General features: G+C 39.2%; 1 protein-coding gene across 1 annotated transcript in view; it reads right to left on the bottom strand.

Annotated features, from left to right (window-relative positions):
* The window catches only part of ARID5B (AT-rich interaction domain 5B), a 239,555-nt gene that overhangs the window by 109,788 nt on the left and 114,051 nt on the right, over nucleotides 1–15,716 (bottom strand). The window contains 2 exon segments of the mRNA XM_006147078.3: nucleotides 8,006–8,092; nucleotides 8,095–8,235. Coding sequence (XP_006147140.1) covers nucleotides 8,006–8,092; nucleotides 8,095–8,235 — 228 coding nt within the window.

Below are 15,716 nucleotides of genomic sequence, written 5' to 3'. Positions count from 1 at the left end.
ATATATATATATATATATATATATATATATATATATATATATATATATATATATATATATATATATATATATATATATATATATATATATATATATATATATATATATATATATATATATATATTTTTTTTGGGGGGGTCATTATCAAATCATTGATCTAGACATGTAAGCTCTTTAAAAGCAAAACATTTTTCATTTTATTTATTTATTTTAGAAGAATTATTTATTTTATTTTATTTAGTATTATTTAATTATTTTAACTTGACCAGAAAGAGAGACAGAGGGAGAAAGGGGAAAGTGAGAAAGCAAGGCGCCAGGTCCAGGACTTGAACCTCAGTTGGCTATGTGGGAGTCCAGTGCCTTAACCACCATTCCACCTGCTGGCCCCTGCTTTATTTATAACTCTTGTGCACAGGGACCAGGACAGTACTTGGCACATAATGGGTGTGTAGTAGTAGACATTGGTTAAATGAATAAATGCAGGCATACTGCATGTGAGACACCGTGCTAGGCTCTAAGCATCCCTGGAGAGCATCATTTCACAGTCCCAGGAACTTAAATCAGTCTATTGGGTCATCGGGAAAGTCGTGACACATTTTTGCATAGAGAAACATAGAATAATACGTCATGACTTTCCTGAGGAGCTAATAGTTCCCCTGACAGGATGGAATAAAGGGGATTAGAAAGAATCTTCTTTTACCAAGATTTTTTAAAATCAAGCAAATATAGACTTATCCTAAACCTCATTCCACCACCTCTACCCCTGAGCAGTTTTTGCCTGTGCTTTTTCAATGACCTGGCTGTTTCCTGTTGTGTGTATGTGTATTTCTTAATTGATAAAATATCTGTTTCACCCTAGAGAGGAATATGTTGATCTTGCTAATGTAATGGGATGTAAACTTCTTGCTTTTCTAGATGAAATGCTATGTGAAATATTAGCCAATATAGACACAAATCCTTTCTTCTGAGGTGAACAAGAGTTTATTGTACCCGTGAGTCCAAATAGTTTTTAATAACCCATTGAGTCTATTCAGCTCCAAAAGGAGTCCAGAGTTATTTTTAAATCTCCTTTCAAGTTCCAAAAATAGAAAAGAAATCCACTAATCCTACCCGTTCCATACATCATGACTCTGTAAATTAATTTACAGTAGCAACATGAAAATTCCTTTCATTAATCCTCAAGAAAGATGGTACCCTGGCTTCTGAGCCCTCTGCCCTAGGAGATCTGCTCTCCAAGCTGCCTTTTGTTTCACTGTCCTGGAGGCAAAGACTGTATTTTGTGTACTCAGAGCATGTCCAAAACACCTCTACAAACAGATAGATTTCGGCCTGGTTCACAATGTTGCACCATGACCTTAACATTCTCTTTGACCCTACTGTGGCAGCACGTGTGACAACAAGAAGGTACCTATCAAGAGTGACTTGGTTAGACCATTTCTAACAATAATCAAAACCTCTAGAAAACTTCTAAGATAAAAGTCCTCTAACTGAGATTTTTGAAGGTTAAGGTCTTCTGCATAAACAGCAATATATAAGAAGTACGAGTTCTTTCCCACTCGGCTTCAATTAGAGAAAAACGTCCGCCTCGTTATCATTTGGGAGATCAGTGGGCACCGCAGGCAGGCACCGAGTGCCTGAATGTGGACAGGGGCCAACAACAAAGCCATTTGATCATCGAAATCCACTGTGACCATGAAACCTACTTTGGCAAGGAAAAAAATGTTTACTCACTTACAAATTCCCATGATCCTTAACAAAACAACTGCCTTTCCTTTCATTTCCAGCAAAACATGTGATGTTTAGAGGGGAACAGGCCGAGTCCAACTCGTCCTCTATGCTTCAGAATACTTTTATAGGCCCCAAGTTCTCTTTCATAACATTCAAGGTTTTGTCCCCTCAACTGTTCTTTTCTCTCTTTTTGCTTTTTTCTTTTTTTGACTATAATGTCATTATTTCAACCCAACAGGAGAAATAGGAAGGGAAAGTTCAGTGCAGAGATAGAAACGCTTCTTTCAAACATGTAATGAAAAGTAGAACACTTTTCTTTGCCATTAAGGTTCTCGCAAGACCTCAGTAGCCTTGGGGAACTGGGTTCCTTTATTACTCAAAGAACAAGATTGTTTGGATGAAGTTGTTCAAGACCTAAGGCTCTAATAGAAACAATAGGGAATATTCACTTATCGAGAGGATTTTTTTTTTAAGTCAAGGGAATAAAAATTTATTTTAAGTATGGCAAGTTAGCTGCTATTACCTGATTTTATGCATGGGGCGAGTGAGGGACCTTACATGGCTGGCTCAGAGACAGAGAATCAGATAGCTGAGCTCTGACTGAAACCTGGGCTGTTTGCTGTAAGCCTTGCACTCATCTTACTATGTCCTGCTGTCTCCCTCCCTGGCTTCCAGCAGAGTCTATATTTTAATACTGACATAGCCAACTTCTCTTCGAAGATCAGAACTCACAGTGTGTACATGGACCAGACACCTGATGACAGTCCAACCCATCTCTTTTCTTTCCAGGTGAATTAACACAGCTTCCTCTAACACCATCCCATTTTGTGGGACACACACGCACACACATACACACACACACCAGCTGTCAAAAAACTTAGAAGCATGACTTCAATTTCTTATGTCTCTTTGCAATTTAAAACTCAGACCAAAATAAACTACAACTTTTTTTTTAGAGTCAACCATATATCTTAATCCATTCAGCCTCACCCATATTTAAGAACTGATTTCACCTCATTTATGAATATTGAGTTGCCTTACATCTCTCTGAGGGAAGCCAGTACCTTAAAGTTACCCATTTATCTGCTGTACTGCGCGTGCCTCTGTTTGGATTTAGCTGTCGACACTCCACACATGTGAAATCAATCTGTGTGATATTAAAGTAAACATCGTGCATTACAAAGTGGTGGACATTTTATTGTTCTAACGGCAAAAGCAGACGAAATGTTTGCATGTGTGTGTTTTCTCTGTAGCACAGACAATAACACAATATAAATGACAGTCTCCATTTTACAAAAGAGGAATCATATTCTAAAAAGAGATGAAAGCAAAGTAGATGTTGCTGGAGAATGCCTTCTGTAGGAGGTTCAAACAGGACAGTGGCGGGGGGAGGGAGGGCAGGAATTATGCATAGGGTAAGGATTTTTATGAAGAAAAAAAAATGGCCATGCCTGTCGCTTTCCCCTCATTGTTATTACACTCTCATTTCCTGATTGCGTGAACAATACCGTGAGTTTTCATAACGCTTTAATGGGGAGTCCGTTGCTTTAGTTTTAAAAATATTCAATTCTCTGGTGCTAAGGAACGAGCACAGTGCCTTGAAGAGCTTTGTGACTGACAAGATGGAAGAATGCGGGCAGGATGTTGGGGCTGAAGCTTTTCAATCACCTACCATTAATATGATTCAATTTATGCTTATGTCATAGGTTTAAACATTGCACAGCGCTGTAAGCAAGGAAGGGACTTGAATAAAATACAGTGAAGAAAGCAGATGGTATGCTATCAAAACCCTTCAAGCCTAAAATAACCTTTCCCAAGTAAGGAGCATAGTTAATTAAAACCAGGATATATTTACTCTATTCTGAATATCTCAATGTAAATAAAAATCAAAATGACACTACTGTAATGTTGGACTAAATGATGAAATTTCATCTGTTCTATTTTTCTTTAATAGTTTCTAATCAAACTTTTCATTAAATAGCTTCATAAAATTCCACGGAGAATTTATTTACAGGGGCTCCTAGATTTAAAAGCCTTACTTTTATTGTTCAATTAAACTTGTTATTCAGTGGACAACAGCGGGAGGAGGGAGGTGTCTGGGCAGTTGGGCAAGCTTGTCCCACACAAGGCCTATTTTGAGAGAGGAATCTGAGGAACACAGGTAAGTGTTACAACAAACAGAGATGTGGGGTCACTCTTGTCCAAGAAAACCAGTCAGCTCCAGTTCCAGAAACACTGCCTGGGTTCTCCTCAGGCCTGCCGCAGTCCTGCCGCAGTCCTGCCGCAGTAACTCATATTCAGGCCCCACTGGGAGAGAGGCACCAGGCCATGTATAAAAGTCACCCAATGGTTAGTGCACAAGGACAGAGCAAACCTAAGAGAGACCAACAGGAGACCCAGGTTGAAATCAGTCATTGTGTAACATGGAAAGGAAGGATATGAGTCTTTAGCAATTCGGACATTTCTAACAAGTTTTCTTTTCTTTCCCTTTTCTCTGTTCTTTCCTTTTTTTTTTTTTTTTTTGAGAGAAAGAAAGAGCAAGAGGGAGAGAAAAAGGAAAGAGAGTGAAAAAGAAAGAGGGTGAAAAAGAGAAAGAGATATATTAATAATATATTTTTTAAGTTTTTGCCATAGAGTGCATGTGATCACCACAGAGAGACAGAGAGACAGTGAGAGGGAAAGTGAGAAATAACTCCCCAGGGGGATAGCCATGCTGTAATCCCTTCTTTATCCATTCTTCTCCTGAGATTTTGGTCATGCATGCATGTGCACCAGCATGAGTTTCAAGCCACCAGGTCTGGGACTCAAACCACAGTTGGCCATGTGGGAATCCAGCATTTTAACCACCATGCCACCTGCTGGCCCCAAGACAGAAGTATTTTTTGACAGGATCGCACCATGTCTCGACCCTCCTGCCCAGCAGTTTCAGTTAGCTACCCCTGTAGGTGTGCACCCAGTCTGTTTAGGATGGACCAGGAATCAACCCTGAGCCTCCCATCCAGCCTCAGCCACAGGGTAGCTGGGCCAACATTTTCCTCCCAACAGTTTTCTAGTAACTTGCTCTCTATATCTTAAAACCAGATCAAGCTCTGCCTTTTCTGTGAGACCTTCCCGTACTCCTCATCTGACTGTCATCTCCAGCAAGCCCTCCAGCCCAGCCCAGCCCACTGCTAAATTCCTGATGTATTTACTTTCTGTAACACTCACCAAATACTTAATCATTGACTTTTTTGTAATATTGGTTAACCTTTCACGTGTGTTAATCCTGTCTTCTCCAATTAGATTTTAAATCCTCGAAATAGGCAAGGACCAGGCTTTATTTGTCTTTTGAGTACCCCCTCCCACCTCCACTCCATAATTCCATTTAATAGAAGAAAGCAAGAGTATATTAGTTAATAAAATAAATATTATTCAATCATAGGAAAGCAGACACTGTCCTTCTGAGAAGGACTTTGGAGGTATGTTATGGCAATTTATGAATTTCATGTGTCAAAGGTGTAGCTGCTAAATGCTATAAACTCCTGCTAAATGCTATAAACTCTATCCCATCAGCTCCACCATTCATCCACCTGGTGATATGGCTAATAAAATTTGATTTTTACAGCCCAGGCATACTGTTACCTAAATTACATCTGACCAATTACTGAAGTCGCCAAACGTGTGATACAGAATATATACTGTGTCAAAAAATTCATCTGCGTGCCCCCCGGCACTCTCGGTAATCTGACAGAAGTGTTTCAGTCATCTGGCAGTGTTTAATATTAGGAACATTTGTTTAATGCTAGTCACTAATTAAATTTATGTTCTTCCACCAACTGTTGGTTGAAAAACCTAGCGCCACGTTTTAACAAACATATGAACCCATGTCAATTTCAAATACAACTGGCTGGAGGTTTAACAGAGGACTACTCTGGAAATTTAGATGGATGAACACAGTGAGGGTGAGGAGGGTGATGTTGGCGAAGGTGCTCAAATTAAGTCAAAATAAGCTTATTTATCACTTACAACATGAAATGCTTTAAGATGTACAAACTATCTGAAGCACAAACTTGACTACAAAAGTAAATATTCTGATGATTAAGCTAGCCACCCAGTATCTCTTCAAAGGTACTTTTATTTAAAAAGAAAGCTTCTACTCTAAGAGGCTGGAGAAGAAAAACAGCATTAATATTAGCTATACCAGAAGAAAGTTCAGGAAAACATTCAAAAGTCAGGTGCTTGTGTTTGTGAGAACATTTAAAACTAATTTAGTAACTCTTAACCACCATTGTGATCGTTGTTAAATTGGAACTTCTATTACCAATTTGAGATGTGACAGCTTTGAAACTCAATGACTAATAACTCTTAAATTAGCCAAAAAGAGTAAAACTTTTTTTTTTCATTCTATTACATTGTGAAACTCTAACTATGAATACTCTTAAGTGGGGAAAAGTGTGCTTTCAGTTCTGTTCTGTGTCAGGAATTTAGAGACCTTCTGAGTGACAGAAAAGATGCATTGTTTGGGAATAGAAGATATGGAAGAAAACCCAAACAAAAGTATTTAAAAGCCAATGCTTGTAAATGTTGATCTGAAAAAAGAAATAATTTTTAAAGAACATATTGGATATTTACTTTAATAAAAAGGCTATTTGAATATTTTTAAAAAGACAATAAATATTTCTTTGACAGAGGAATAACTCACATAAATACTATTAGTCTCTTATAGACTGACACTCTTTTTTTTTTTTTTTTTGGAGAGATTTTCACTGTAGGGCGCATGCGCTCGCCAGACAGACAGAGAGAGACATAGAGACAGAAAGCGAGAAATCACCCCCCAGGGGGGATGGTCACACCACAATCCCTTCTCCTCCATTCTCCTCTCAGGATCTTGGGCATGCACGCACACGCGCCTGGCGTGAGTTTTAAGCCACCGGGTCCGGGACACGAACCGCGGTCGACTACGTGGGAGTCCAGCGACATAGCCATTACGCTAACTGCTGGTTCCCTAGACTGACAGTCTTTTGATACCCTAGAGTTGTGAAAGATGTTTGAAAGAGCAATTTGTAAGAAAAAAAAAATACTGACTTTTAGAATCTAGTGACTTTAGATCTTTTTATTCTCCTTCTTCCCTCTCCTCCCTTCCTTCTCATATCATCATATCCCATCCCCTCATCCTCACCCTTTGCACCCATACATTAACTTACAAAGTCCTGCCTGCAGCAGAAACAGGGCTGCCAGAGTCATGAAGAATCTAATTTTAAAGGTCACAGTGGGCTCCCCAAAACCAAGACAAGTTCTACCATGTTTAAGCAGATTCACCTGAACTTGTACAATCCTCAAACCAAGGGCCAAACAGAATTAGGAACACTCCAGCTCAAATGGACCCAGTGATATATGTAGGCCAGGGACCTTCTCCTCTTCTCCACCCACTAGATTCATAGTCATTCTGGTGGTCATCTCTGGTGGTGATTCCAGAGAAGAGGAGGTAAGAATGGGGGTGTTCATGTCTCTGTAAGTATAGGGGTTCCCAGGGAACATGTGCAAAATGATTTGATAAGGCTCCCCCAGGGTATTCTGATATCCCTGCCCAGAAGAGGTTGAGAACCACTGATAGGATCCAATCTCTTCAACAAACAGATGAAAAAGTAAAGATGTGAGAGAACAATTATCTTTTTAAACTTACTTCCAGTCGTTCTCTGCACCATGTAGGGTTTCCCCAACTGATGATGTGGTATCTTCTCCTGCCTCTGTCTATAGAGACACATGACCAGTCGGCTAGGCAGACAAGTAGATAAAAGTATGTGTGCACATATCTATCTTTGGTGGGCATAGCGCATGTGTGTGTGTGTGTGTGTGTGTGTAAAAATTCAGGGACATGAGTATCTATCTTTTCATCTTATAGTACTAAAGTACTGATAATTGGTGCATTTTTATATCTTACGACACTGAAAACAGAATGAGTTAAATTGAAAAGTCAGCATTTGACTAGTAAAAGCCTTTTAAGAAAGAACTAACATGTAAGCTTCCTGATCTAAAGTCTTATTTCAAGGGCAACCAAACAACTTCAGACTCTATTTTGAACAACATATTCTAAACACTCATCTTTACCCATAGTAAACAGGCTACCGAGGAGGCAACGACACCTTATACTGCAATAATGGGGGAGTGGGAGAAGTGGGGTGGCACATGGGGGTTGTGAAAATGGGCCTGTTCCCCTTCACTGCTCTTCACAAGAACTGAAAACAACTAGACACATGCACAAGTTTCAGGTAGGAAAAAAAGAAAAAAAAAGACTCACCAAACTCATCGCATATACTCTCATTTTCTATGAGAGTCGGGTGGTCAAAGGTGTCCCGACAGTACAGGATCTGAGGGTTCCTGCTGCCACTGCTATGCCCCCCAGGGCTAGGGCGAACTGGTCCGTTAGAATGGAAGACGGCTTATCCTGGATGCGTTTCAGCATCGAGCGGTACCGGCAGTACTGAGGGTAGCTGAGAACTATCACGTTCGTTTCTTCCTCATCCTCCCCTAGACAAATAAGAAAACACTTTCATTACCCTCTTCCCTCCAACAAAGAACTTGCAGCACCATGGCATGGTTTCAGTCATCATTCCTGGTTTTGTACTAGAGATGTCTTCTTCATCAGACTCTGACATCAGCTCATCATTATCACAGTCCGGCTAGTGCCAATATCCTCTCCACCCATCTCACCAACCCAGAGCCTCAGTAAAGGTTCAGGCAACCTGCAGAGAGTAACCTGTTAGTGGAGAGGAGTGGGATGACTGCAGGCATACTAGACAATGTGTGCATCCCCAGCAAGAAGCAGAACTGAAAAACTGTTTTGAAAGACTCTGATACATGTTTTTAAGTATTAAAATCATCTCATTAGAAAAGGTAGAACTTTTGAGCTTCTTTACACTTGTTCCCACAGTTTGGTATTGCTCTTATATTGGATAATAAAATCTTTTAGGACTTGAGGACCTCTGCAAAGGTCATCTGGCTCCAGAGACATGTCCATGAGTCTAAATAGCATCATCCTTGGCTCTGGGGTCATTATTGCTGTTCAGAAAATATTTCCTGTTCTCTTTCTGGGCCTGTGGAAAGCCTGTGCTTCCTGATGCTTCCAGTCTCTTGGAACCCAGTGGCCACGTGACTCAGAGTGACCAATGACATATGAAAGAAGAGGTTGCTTTAAGATGCAGTGTACCATTGACCACCAAGTACTTAGTACTTCGTTTCCTTTCTGGCCTCTGTACTGTTCCCATAGTGGCTACTCTGCCAGTCTGGATCTTGGAGTGAAAAGAACATGGAACTGAACCTTTGGTAGATTCAAAATAGACATATAACATAAGCAGAAAATGAATCTTTGTTATGTTAAGCAACTATGATTTGAGGCTCATTTGTTATTGCAGCATGATCTATCCCAATCTGATTGATATATCCCCCTTCTCCACCCTCTACACACCCATACACCCAATCCCTTAATGTTCTTCAAACCTATCTGGTAACTTGGGACATTGTAGAGAATCATACCAGTGGACTCCCCAACCATTCCTCTGAGTTAGTTACATCAGAACCAATTTAAACGCAGGATCACATTTCAGCAAAGAGAGTGAAGCTTCTTTTGATGATCTCAATGCTTTATTACATCTCACTATATTTTAGGCTTATTTATAAAAAACAGATTCTGCATAGATGAATCTTTCCTTTATCCTAAACTTGAGAAATGGCAAACACCTCCCTTTGGTAGCCTGCCACCTGCACATCGTCAAGCTGGATTTGGGCTCCATGACCCAGTTTGCCACTGCTCCACAACCACACCATCAGAGCGGTTGTAAGCAATTCCCAGACATAGCACTTGCTTATCCAAAGGGAAAACATTCAATATTTCGAGCCCTTACCATGCTGCAGGGAATTGCACAAGACAGTTGTTAAGGATACCAACATTATCATGGCCATCTGGCAACCAGTGGGAGACGAATGAGTAAGGACAGAACATAATGATGGAACATACCCAACACCAATGGAAGGTGTGTATGTGACCTTTTCAGATAGGAGGCCAATACCCAGATGTATTTCTAATTATGTTCACTTAGTTCCTCGGGCTGGAGGCTTCTCCATGAATGGAGATGTTTAGCTGCTTTGCAAGATGACATCTTTTAACGGTTTACATTTCTTATACTCCTGCCTGGTTTATGGGTAGCCACACTGTCAGTCAGCACACTTAATTAAAATGAAGCATGTTTTCATTGAAGGTGAGTCCCCAAATGAAAACTAGTTTTGAGATGCTGATGTATGTCTCAAGAAACATCACTTAGAGATTTTTATAACAGATCCAAACACTAAGCTCATAGGTTGGGCTTAAATCTGTACTTTTAGAGAGTTAAAGATCAAAACACTGTAGTGGAAATACTCACCAAACATCATCAGAACTTCAAAGTCTCTAAGTGCCATATCAAGAAGCAGTTCTCAATATATTGATTGTATCATATTTATTAATTTATTGAAAGAGTTTTTGCCATAGGGTGAGTATGCTTACCAGAGAGAGAACAGAGAGACAGTGAGAGGGAAAGTGATAAATCACCTCCGCAGAGAGGATAGTCATACTGCAATCCCCTTTCCTCCATTCTCTCTTGGGAGTTTGGGCATGTACACACACACGCCTGGTGTAACTTTGAAGCCACCTGGTTTGGGACTCGAACTGCAGTCAGCCATGTGGGAGTCCAACACTTTAACCACTATGCCATTTGCTGGCCTCATCAATTTCATCATTATACTTTGACCAAGACACTGTGAATGAGAATGAGGGGTACAACCACAACCTGGAGGACTGACTCCTTTCAGCATGCTCAGCACCTAGTCTCATCTTCCGTACACAGTACATTCCATGCAACTACTTCTCAAATCTGGAATTCTGTCTCAATTGTGTCACTGGCTTTTTGGGAACGGGGTAAAGTTGTGCCTGTTTTTCTAAGAGTGCTTGAAATAAAATAGAGAAAGTTGTACTTTTCAGGTTGAATGAGAGTGAAAGAATAGTTGCTTCATAGTTTCATGAAAGAAGAGGTCCCCGGAACTCTTGGGACCACTTTGCTTCCTTCCTTTCTATTCATTCTCCTGTTTTTATTTATTTATTTATTTATTTTTTCCTGAGTGTTTTTCATAATAAAGCTATTTCTTATTCCTTCCTAATCCTGTCAATCTCCTGTGATAAGAAATGACCTCATTTGTCCCTCTCTACCTTATCCCAGCTTGGAACATTTATTCCTCTTTCCTATGCGGTCCCTAAAACACTAGCCAAGATGTGCTCTTTTTGATAGAAGCAAACTAGTGAGTTCCCTCTACTCCCACCTCATGGAAATGAGCCCTACAACTGTCCATTCATTTCGGATACAATGTCTGTAAGAGTGGTCCTGGGACTGCCACATCAGAACCACATAAGACTCCTGGAAAGGCAGGCTCTAAGGTGCCACTGCAAACCATGGAATAGAATTGCTAAGGTTGGGCATGGAAAATTATTTAAAAATTATTTATTTCCTCCACAGGCAAGAGAGACAGACAGACAGACAGACAGAGACAGCAAGACAGCAACCCCAACAAAGCCTTGACACCATGACCACCCTCCCTGTCCCCCAGTTTCAGCCACCTCCAGAGAAGGGCACACATGTGCCCAATGTACCAGGGAAGTCTCCAGACTTGAATTTGGAACTCACCCATGTGGGTCAGTCTCACAGTGTTACAGTTTACTGCAATGCCATCATTGGCTTTGAAACTTACATTTTTAAGAAGTGTCCAGCAGTAACGTAACTGGACCCACACAGGAAAGGCCCTCAGTTTACATCCTGGGACCTCCCTGAGCTTGCCAGGCACACATGCCTGTGTTCTAAGCTGCAAAGACTAAGGCTGAATCTCAGTATGAGGACCCTGTTGGAGGAGGGTCTATCTCTATGCCCTCTCTCTCGGGGAATAACAAACAAGCAAGCAAACAAACAAACAAACAATAACAACAACAAGAAAACAAGAAACAAACAAAAATGAAAAACTGTTTAATCATCCCAGTCAGCTCTACATACTAAACTTTAAAAGGAACTTTGAGTCTGAATTCAGCTTTTTGCCTAGACTTATGGTAACATTTATCTAGTTTGAATGTATGTATTTATTTTTTTAAGGTTTTTACCATAGGGCAGATGCACTTGCCAGAGAGGAACAGAATGAAAGGGAAAATGAGAAATCACACTCCCACAGGGATATGGCCATGCCGTAATCTCTTCCCAGCCTGGGATTTTGGGAACACATGCTCATGGCATGATTATTAAGCTACCAGATCCAAGGTTCGAATCACAGCTGACCATGTGGGAGTCCAACACCTTAATCACCATGGAACTTGTTGGCCCCAAGTGTATTTATGTATATTTGCTTTTCTCTCAGTTGTTGTATATGCATTATTATTCTTAGTCTTCTTCTAAACCTCTTCGTACCTACAACAGAATACAGGACCAAATCTCATCTTCATGCCACTTTCTCAGGATCGTTGCAAGTATCACAGAAGACAGCAAGTGTAAAAAATATTTTTTAAAGCCTTCTTAACTAAAAATATGAGACATTGAAAGATTGTTTTCTTGTTTATAAAAGAGAAGAAATTTTTTAGAATTATTTATTTAATTTAATTTTAAAATTTTTAGATAGCTTTTATTTTAAAAATAATTATTTATTTAATTTTATTTATTGTTACTATTTTTTAATTTGACCAGAGAGATAAAGAGAGAGAGTAGGAAAGTGAGAAAGCTAACCATCAGGTCTGGGACTTGAACTGTTGTCAGTCATGTGAAAGTTCAATGTCTTAACCACCATGCCACCTGCCAGCCCCACATTATTATTATTATTATTATTATTACTATGTAGTTTGCTATAGGGCATGTACATTCACCAGAGGGAGACAGAAAGAGAAAGGGAAAGTGAGAAAGTAAGCTATCAGGTCTGAGACTCAAACCACGGTCAGCTATGTGAGAGTCCATTGCTTTAACCACCACCCCATCTGCTGGCCCAAGCAGAGCAACTATTAATGTTATTTCCATTATGGAGAGTAAAACAACAAACTTTACAAAGGTTTGTCACATATGTCTTATTCCTCAGAACATCCTGTTAGTAGCATTGCTAATTGTTAATATTGCCCAATATAGAGATGGGAAAACAAGTTTGGACATCCAAGTGGCTAGTTCAGGCTCCCCAACAACCAGAAAGCAATAGAACAGAGACTCTAACCCACTCTTTTAACTCCCAAGTTTGATGAACGTTTCATGTTGGCAAAATATCTCCTGTCATAATGGTACAACTAATAATAGATATTTAACTAATTTACACCATCAGAGAGGAGGATGGTTCCCTTTGATCAAGTAAAATATGAGACTTCTGTTTCATGAAGAACTGCAGGATTCAGCCAGCTGTAAACTAGGTTAGCTTGTTGTTATTTTAGAGCATTGCAATTCTCATGATAACAATCAACTTTCTCCTTTCTACCCAGATGATACAAAATAGGGCCATCCCAAGTTTTGCAAGCCTAGATCCCCTGCCCCACATGAACCTTTTTCCTAACTAAAGACAGCTGGAATCTGGTCTAATGTAGCAATGCTTGATGATGCCAAAACCAAAATTATGATAACTTTGCTGCTTATGAACAGAACCACCCAATTGGACCAGAATTTTGGCATTGTTTGGATAGAGGCAAATTTCCAGCCTTGCAATTAGACATCCCCAGAGGAGTTGCCTTTAATGTTTACAAAACCCAAGAAAGCCCATGAGGCCCTCAGAACGCCTGTGAAAGTGAACAAAGCACTCTAGGTGAGAGTAACAGGAAGATCAAGAGTAAAGGTGAGACCTGGAAGAATCGATAGCTCATCCAGGTCAAAGTTTTGCTGAATCGAGACACCTTGGTGTTTTTCTTTGTATATTAGGCAGACACACTTACTTAGCTGGAGAGTGATTTTTTTTTTTTCTCATGACAAAGTGTGATCACCTTAATATGAAAGATGTGTATAATCGAATAAAATTACAAGTTTTAGAGAGGTTTTCAGATTTAAAACTCTATGATCCTGTAACTGCCTCCTAAGCTTTTGCATTGAATTAATTTCCTCTTGATAGAGTTACAAAAATACTAAATTGTTCAATGACTGGTGTGTTTTATTTTGCCCCAGTACACAGAGAAACAAAGCCAAACAGCTCCTTCAGGAATTCTTATTTAAATTCCTCAGCTCCTTCTTTCCTCCTTACACATTTCATACACACACAAACAAACACTCCCATGCAAAGCTACCCATGAAACAAGGGCAGCCAATAAATGGCGTGTAGGACATTTCCCCCTTTCCATTTCATAATGGGTCTAGCAGATAAATCTAAGAATGACTAAAGAATGGATACTTTGCACATTTGTTTAGCAAAATACAAACTAAGTGTTCCTGGAACAAAGATTTTCTTTCAACACCCACCACACCCACCTACAAAAAGAAATCAAAGTACTACCCTAAAGAGTATTCTAACGTGCTACCGTTAGTGATAGTTGATAGTTGGTTGGGATATATATATATATATATATATACATACATACATATACATATATACACATTACTTAATTTCAGTCAACAGTATAATCAACAATAAATTGCTGCTACCCAAGACTGAAATGTTAAACCATAATTACGATATTCTATTAAAATGTCATCCTATGCCTCAATCCCACCACCCCCAAAAATGTGAATATGCCTATTTTAAAAGGAAATATTCTGAGGGACTAAGAGACCCCAAATTACTAAACCTCATTTCAACTTCAATAAAAAGAACTTTGCCTATTAAAAGTTAATACCTAAAGTACACTGCTTGTAATGCTCAACCAAAATTACTCTAATCCTGTGCTTATATCATAATTACACGTTTTGTTAACCTCTCTCAATGTCAATTTTTCACTTATTTCTATATTTTCAAAGTCCAAAACAGAATTCCACAGAGAAACTGTAATTATAACGTGAGACTCCACCCGAGCTTTTCAAACAGTAACTGTATACCATTGCTTTAATCCTCGGCATTGGGCTGGGGGTGGGGAGGGTTAAGGGGAGACAGGGTAAGCAGGCATTCGTTCTGAATAGCACACTGCTCAAGTTGTCTTTGTACAAAGGGAGATGCATGAAATAGCAAACACAATGAATTAATGGAGCATTGACTTTCAAATATCCATAATGCTATTTTTTAAAAATAGATAATGGTGGCCAAATGCACTGAAGGCTGAAAACATAAATTCCGGAGGAGAAATTTGCTTTTATCTCTTACACAACAATTTAGAAATAAGTAACTTTCTTTTTCATTCTAGGGGAGGTAGGCTTGTTTCGGAAACATCACACTATTATGCTTACTGAAAACCACTATAATCTACTTCTAACATCAGTAAGCTTAAAAAAAAAAAAAAAAAAAAAAAAACCTTTGCACCAGGATTTTATAGAGCCTGGTGGAAAAAATATGCATGTTCCTTCCTGCACCTAATTACCTCAACTGAAAAATCTGCCAAGTATTTTGCCCTTTCGTTCTCTTAATCGTATTAGGGCAAATGCATTCGAATGCCAACAGAAACAAACATTTAAAGATTTTCACTTAAAAGATTCCAAATATGTATGAAGGCTAAGTTTGAGACACAATGTCCCTCATGCTTCAAAGACAAGTCTTCTTATTTTTTTTTCCCAAGCAAATATGAATTTGCTCATGTTATAAAACTTGATGTCTAGTTTTGAAACAATTTAAGTAAAATAATGTCAATATGAGAGGCTCTCACAATGATTTATGCTTCCTTCTGTTAGTTTATTACATTAGACATTCCTTTCTCAAAGCTTTATACTTTTCGCCTTGCTCCTAGCAACCAACCAACGGCAAAGCATCAACTTTATACACCTGGCACGATTCCAATTCGTACTGCTATTGACAATTATATTGAAGTTTCCATTTAATTGCTGTTCTGTTGTGACACCGAATAT

This window comes from Tupaia chinensis, unplaced genomic scaffold (assembly GCF_000334495.1).
Source record: "Tupaia chinensis unplaced genomic scaffold, TupChi_1.0 Scaffold000199_1, whole genome shotgun sequence".
In the NCBI taxonomy this organism is placed as follows: domain Eukaryota; kingdom Metazoa; phylum Chordata; class Mammalia; order Scandentia; family Tupaiidae; genus Tupaia; species Tupaia belangeri.
This window is presented reverse-complemented; position numbering and strand designations above follow the sequence as displayed.